The following is a 7,094-nucleotide window of genomic DNA, read 5'->3' as shown; positions in this document are numbered from 1 at the left end:
TAATTACACTACACAAAATGTGTCCAAAATTTATTTAAAGCATACATTTTATAATTGAAGTATAAGATGTTTATTTCTATTAAATATTTAATAACAGGTTGCAGAATATTTTTCGTATAAATATCACAGACAGTTTGCTTCTTTTCGAGATTATTTTGGACAAACGCATGCTTGGGTGCCTTTGCATCTTTTATCTACAAAATCCAGTAATCTTAACACACCACACATTGCCTCTCTTGCTGTGGGTATAATATCTTCCCTGGGGAGGAGGAATCTATGTGTTTTTCCTCTCAATTCTATCATATACGAAAAGGGTATGTTCGCGACTCCGTAGCTCCAGTCCACGCTGGTCCCGGCCGAGTAGTACATGAGATCCTTTGTACTGCCGACTTTGTAAGTATGACCGCTAGCTTCGAAGATAGCCTAAAAATATATTTAACATATTGTTTATGGATAATAAATATGGATTATAAGAGGACTAGGATGGGAGTAGAAAATAAAAGATATTCATGAATAATAGGGAGTTGCTAGAATAAAAATAAGTTAACATTGCAAAACCTTCGTTTTAAATTGCATATTATACAGTTGTGTGTTTGATTAATGATTTGTATTAAAAGATGGCTTTCCTACCAATAATAATTATTTTGAATCAAATCTATTAAACGGCAACAAAAATAGATGAATATTCAAATTAATGCTTTAAAAACTGCCATCACGTTTATCTTAATTAGCACTGAATAAACAAAGCTCACTATCGTCCAATTAACTCGATTAAGGATTCATTTAAGGGCATAAGTGTTTCTTTAAATTAGAGTAATTAAGGCACCTTGGCCATAGCGGTCCCTCCTTCGAGCAGCTCGACGTAATCGGGACAAGGGTCGGCTGTATAGCCCCAGGGGAAGATTATCACCTCACCATAGCTGTGAAATGAGATGAACACCTTGAAATTTGTCCCGCTATGTAGAATCGTGCGCTGCGGACAAAGAGAAATAACATAAAAAAATGCTTCCAAAAATTTCACTGTTTTGTACGAATGGTTATGTTGAAAGTTAGAATATAGTGTAATAAAAATTACTGTACGTTAAATATATTTCGTCAACACGTATTGGATTACATGTTGGTAAGTTGTATTAGTATAAATCCAAAATAATAAGAAAAATGTGATAAATATTAAGCCTTAATAATGGAATCAACTATCAGTTAGTTTTATAAACTGTACTATATTATAACATACAACTGCAGTTACAAAAAAAAAAATATTTAGAAAGAAACAAATACACACACCAACACACTTATATTCTAATTCATAACCCTTTACAACCGGGAGCAAAAATTTTGTCAAAACCAGTTAAAATCTTATTCTGTCATTTCCTTATGGTCCTTATAATGTAAGAAAAATATTTAAAAAAATCCTGTTCATGCTGGTCTCCAGCAATCAGACCCTCACGATCGTGAGTCTCAGGAATAATTTGTAAGTCGCATGATCGTGAGTGTTTGTTCTCATCGATATATTTACATTAATTTATAGATTAATAAAAGAAAATTTCATATTTTAATATATTTATTTTAATAAAAAAACACAAATTCAACATCCTTTTATAATTTTTAATCAGTCTTCAAGACTCAATAACGATAAAATCAAACTTAATGGTAAATATTAACTTCCAAGAGATCAAAGTATGTAATTGTAAATTGTAATGTCAAGTACAAGGATTTATAACAATAATCAGCCTTAGTAGATACTAATAAAGACTACATATTTTTAACATGATAGGACATAAAACAATTTTTGTCCATAAATACCCATCACATTTGGCACATTTAATTTTAGAGCGACTTCCACAACCTTCCATTCGACAGCATCTGGGTGCTTTAATGTCATCAAAGACAGGATAGTATTCATATCCGTCATACCTCTGCTTCTGATGGAGCATTAGCTGGTCTGAATATTTTATAATGTCGACGAGGAACTGATGGTAAATCATCCTCATTTTCTTCTCTACGAAGACGATCTGGTATGCAGGATAAGCTATCAGCAACATTCAAACGAAAATCAAGCAGAGCCAGTGATTATTTTCTAGGTAACTTATTGGCTAAACAATCGTTTCGGTAAAGCCTCCAAGTTGACCAGCACAAGATCCAAGAAGTGTATGAGAACTTTCAACGTTGTACTTTCCATAGCCGATTACCTGTATCTTTTGCAGGCGGAGTATCAGAATCAATAACATGGAGTGCATTACGAAGGACAAGGAACCTGTCTCGTGACCAGATACCAGCTCTAACTTAGTACCAGCTCTCCAATACATCGGCAGTCGAGGAAAGGAAATGCAGCCCATGATGATATGTGCTGCAAATAATTAAGCGATCTCTGCACTTGTACATTTGAGTTCACGGCCTGTAGTGCGTAGGAAATATACGTTTGTGCAACGCGATACCTCTTCTAGAAACTCAGTGTCAAAATAGTCGATAAATTATCAATTGGACGCCTTGCCGGCTTTATTTGCAGAGCAGGATAGTCGTGCGCTTTCTCTGCGAATGTAGTTTGCTTCCATATTCTCTTTCTCGTTGCCCTGGGTGCTGATGCTGAAACTCTTCCTCGAACAGCTTCCAGAACAACTTCTGATAATCTGGATCTATCATGTGTAGCAGAAGTTGAATTGCCTTGGCGTGATCTTCTAGATGCTCGAACAGTGTTTCTTGGTGTCGGCGGGATTTGTATCTCAATCAACGGAGAAAGTTGTGGCACTACTGGAGTAGATGACGTCGAAGGAGCCATAAAGGAACTCTCATGGACAACTTCATCGACCTGCTCCCCTTCAAAGTGGTTTTCATCATTAGTTTGCCTAAATAAGACATCTTGATCGAATAATTCCAGGTCGTCTTCGTCAAAATCTTCTAGATCTGCATTATTTCCATCATTTAATAGGTCTGCTATCATATCATCAGTAAGCTTAAGCCCTAAAATAAAAAATAAAACCATATTTAGGAAGCATAATACTCAAAACCAACTTAAAAATGCACCACAACAAAACAAATTAATTGTACGTACTACGACCGGTATCACACGACCGTGAGTGTTTAAATTTCGAAGAAGATTCTAATAAAACTATCGATGTAAAGTACAAAAAACACTTGATATACTTTAAAGCAACTCATAAACATACGATACACATCGAAAGTTGTTTAAATATCTGTTTAAATTACATAAATATTAGGTACTTACGCGAGCGGGAATCGTTGTCGAAGAACGCAGCCATCCTTCCTGCGGCTTCTGGGCTACTGACAAGTTATGACTTGTGTCTACACTAATAAACCAGTTTTTCGCGCGTTCTCAGATAGACTCACTAACGATCGGCACAGGTTGCGTTCGCAAAAGTTGATTTGATTTTGGTCCAGATTTTTTTAAAGTCAAGACTCACGATCTTATCAGACCGGTTGTAAAGGGATAACAATACCATAATTGAAAATAATTCTATTTATTATATTATCCAAATAAATATAAATAATACCTTAACAGCTGCTGTTTCCGGCTCCGAAAACGCTTTCGGGCCTCTGAAAAATATATTTCCGGGATCATCGGAGGAGCCTTCTTCGCCTTTTTCGCCCCATCCATAACTGATTTGGTGACAACATGAAAAGGAATAAATCATAATTAAATAATGACTATTATAAGATACAGATATAATACCTATTTGATTTTATTTTTTATTTAATTTTTTAAACTAAAAATAGGACATAAATTTTATTGTCTCTACATTTTCATACGTATACTACAGACAAATATTACTATACTGTTACGTATACCGTATAAAAGTAACATTTTTTCATGAAATATTGTGAATAATAAATTTAAGGATAATGCAAAAAAAGTTCAATAATTATATCAAATACTTTGTCTTCGCATAACTATTACATCTGAGGAAATTGGCTACCTTCTTTCGACCTTCTTCATTCGACTTAAGGACTTAAGTCATAAGTAATACAGTAAATAATAATTATTATTATAACTATGATAGCAATAATAAAAACTAATGAGGAAGAATTAATAAGAACATACACACCTAAAGTTCCTGTTAAGATCGACTCCTACACATTCGCCGTACTGCGCTCTATTTTTTCTCCACATACGATCATGTGTATGCGTATATTCGTAGCCATCTGGATTTAACACTGGTAGAATATACCTTGAAAAATATTAAGAAACATCATCTTTTTGGTAGTCGTTTTGTATTAGACGGAACATTTAAAAATAAGGCAGGCTTTGAATTTTAACTAACGTCAGAAAATATTCAACAGCCACTTTAACTTTAACTAGTTACATAATATTTTCTAATTTAATTAATCCGTTATACTAACTGCAAACTGGCTAGTTTGTAATCAATATGGGTTCATAGAACTTGCCACTAAAATATTTTCCTGTAAGTATTCATTGACAGGAAATATTTGTCAATTTATCTTATATTATAACATCACCACTCCTCGAAACGGTGAAGGAAAACATCGTGAAAAAACCGACATATTATCGAAAAATCAAAAGTTCGACTACATGTGACATCTGCTAAACCGCACTTGGCCAGCGTGGTGGATTATAGCGCAGCAGTGACAACATAATTTATGGGCTAGTGATGATGACACTCACCAGTCCTTACTCGTCACACTTTCGGAGTACTCATGGAAGTTCCTCACAATCTGGTTGGCGATGTAAGTGACGACGGCCGTGGTGATCCACTCGCGCGGGTGTATGGTGCCATCTATCCATACTCCCGTGTTACCCTTGTTCCCGTTCGATATCTTTAGTAACTGAAATACGGTATCTTTATAGTATACTTATCATCATTACTAGAAATAAAGTAAATAAAATCTGTTAGTTTAAAGATAAATTTAACATCTCTTCTACAAGTAACTTTTTAAGTTTCCTACATAATTGCTGCAACAATAAGCAGTTTGAAAGTTAGAAAGAGGATAGGTAAGGATACAAAACTCATTATAGAGTAAAATAATTTATAAATAACTAGCTTTCCGCCCGCGGCTTCACCTGATTTGTTTATACAAAAACCTACCTCTTGAATCACTCTATCTATTAAAATAGAACCACATCAAAATCGGTTGCGTAGTTTTAAAGATTTAAGCATATAAAGAGACAGAGAAAGCGACTTTGTTTTATGCTATGTAGTGATAAAGAATACATTTACAATAGTACAGATCAATGTGTTCAATACTTCTGATATACTAGAAATCTCTATTATTAATTAAAATTACCTTTATGTCTCTGTCTTCAGCAGATTTACCGATCACCATAACGCTACACAAGTATGGATATTCCTTCTGTAAACTATCCATCCACGCGTAGATTACATCCAAACGGTGATAACTGTGCCAATCCATTGGTCGTACTTTTTATACAATTAAACAAAACACTAGTTAAAAAAATAAACAAAATTTAAGTGAAGACATAAAATTTCATCCAAATTATAACATTTTAAGTAAGTACATGTTTCATTCATTCAAGTTACGGAATTAATACTGACTGACTGAGAATTTTATAATTATAGCTATGTGAACTATCATTTTAATCAGTCCAATAAAATAATTATGTAATGCGTTTTACATAATTACGTTTCCTAATTAAATAATTCATTTCGCTGTGTGACCACGTATTCATTAGGACACAGTTTATTTATTATCTCAATGAATTAGGTAAGTGATTTTGTTATTGCATTAATTAAGCTAATAGGTATCGATTGTATTTTTACGATAGATGTAAAATGAAATCATTGAATGTATATAATTTATGTTTTAACTAATATAATGTGGCATTATGCGTCTGAAACACAAACGAATATAGTAATATAGTAATTAATAATTATCAGTTATCTTTATTCGTTAATTAATAAAATTAGAGCGTTGACTTTTTTTCAGTTGCGTCTAATCTCGTATTACAAAATTACAGTTTCTTCAATTACCTGTATACGATTGATTTCAATGCTATTCTTCCATTATAATATCTTTGACGCTGTTATACTGTGATTATGAGAATTCCGTAAGACTCTATGAGGAGGCCGTACGGTCAATGAATGATAAAATTAAAATAAAACTAAAATAACTATTTATAATTGTACCTGTAGCAGAATTCTTAACAAGTTTACTCAGCACGGTGCCCTGTTCTTTCTCCACCATGATATCCACGTCCCCCATAGCAATGGCATATGGTATCTCCCTTTCATGTAACATGCTGGCTACCTGAGCGGCTCTAGGACCTTCTACCATCACGTCCATGGTGCTATGTTCCTCTTTCCAGATATTTATTGCTGTATGCAGAATGTGTAGTATAATTGAAATATTGTGAGAATGTTCTTTTTATTTGATACTATTGTTGCTGCTATAACCAAATGTGTTGTGTTATGATTATAGCAAATCATCTTTAACATGTATTTAATCGTTTAACAAGCAACGATATTTTATTAAAACTTTTGTATTTGACAAATAACGATATATAAATTAAATTTTTGTGTCTTTTAATTCATCCTTATTTCACCCGCTTTGTCGTCATCGTGTAAAGTAGTAACAAATAAACAAACATAAAAATTTTCACGTTTATATTATATGTACATAGTAGTTTTTGATTAACTCTATATTCACCTCCTGCAGAGTCGAGAGTCTTAACGAAAAATCTTTGCCCCTCATTAGTAAATCTTATTTCCCATACTTGGGTTCTGAAGTTGGGTGGTGCCACTGTGATAGTTATAATAATCTTCTATAAAAAATAAACTTTATCAAATAAACTAAATTTATCAAATATCTTGCTATTTTTTTAAACTTGTAATTTTGACTTTCATGTGACTGTTGGCATTCTTTCAAACCACTTTTCGGATGTCATGTTTAATATTAAAAAAAGTTTATATAGATCACAAAATTACAATAAGTAACGGTGCATCTACATCAAACGAGTGAATGCTTATTCTTACCCCACTATGTCAAATTCTTTCAGGGAAACAGGCATTCTGTAAAAAGGCATTCTTCAGCAATCAGCATTCTTTCGTTGTTCTTAGAGCGTTCGAAAATATTCTATGCAATGTTCTAATACTGAACAACAA

The 7,094-nt window shown here is 33.2% G+C and overlaps 3 protein-coding genes across 5 annotated transcripts in view; 1 reads left to right on the top strand and 2 right to left on the bottom strand.

Annotated features, from left to right (window-relative positions):
• Pgant5 (polypeptide N-acetylgalactosaminyltransferase 5) overlaps positions 1–7,094 on the top strand; it is a 170,599-nt gene that overhangs the window by 124,407 nt on the left and 39,098 nt on the right. The gene's annotated exons all lie outside the window — the stretch shown is intronic.
• Positions 151–6,303, bottom strand: LOC149480981 (carboxypeptidase B-like). Of its 3 annotated transcripts, XM_089705463.1 has the most exons (8): positions 6,139–6,276; positions 6,006–6,021; positions 5,260–5,390; positions 4,640–4,800; positions 4,062–4,184; positions 3,510–3,615; positions 827–973; positions 151–423 (listed from the first exon to the last, which is right to left on the bottom strand). In XM_089705463.1, exons 1-8 carry the CDS (start codon positions 6,274–6,276, stop codon positions 151–153), a joined length of 1,095 nt encoding a protein of 364 aa, XP_089561589.1. The 3 variants fall into 3 exon arrangements, with proteins under 3 accessions (XP_089561589.1, XP_089561590.1, XP_089561588.1); XM_089705464.1 differs by lacking the exon at positions 6,006–6,021 and having other exon boundaries at positions 5,260–5,393; positions 6,120–6,303; XM_089705462.1 differs by lacking the exon at positions 6,006–6,021 and having other exon boundaries at positions 5,260–5,393; positions 6,096–6,276.
• LOC149480982 (uncharacterized) lies at positions 1,808–3,436 on the bottom strand. Its single transcript, XM_089705466.1, has 2 exons — positions 3,224–3,436; positions 1,808–2,958 (listed from the first exon to the last, which is right to left on the bottom strand). Exons 1-2 carry the CDS (start codon positions 3,255–3,257, stop codon positions 2,441–2,443), a joined length of 552 nt encoding a protein of 183 aa, XP_089561592.1. The 5' UTR covers positions 3,258–3,436; the 3' UTR covers positions 1,808–2,440.

Source organism: Colias philodice, chromosome 17, assembly GCF_061535455.1.
Source record: "Colias philodice isolate Cphi_HAF_F1 chromosome 17, ilColPhil1 Martin Lab GWU primary, whole genome shotgun sequence".
NCBI lineage: Eukaryota > Metazoa > Arthropoda > Insecta > Lepidoptera > Pieridae > Colias > Colias philodice.
Note: the sequence above shows the minus strand (reverse complement) of the source record. Positions and strands in the feature narration are given on the sequence as shown.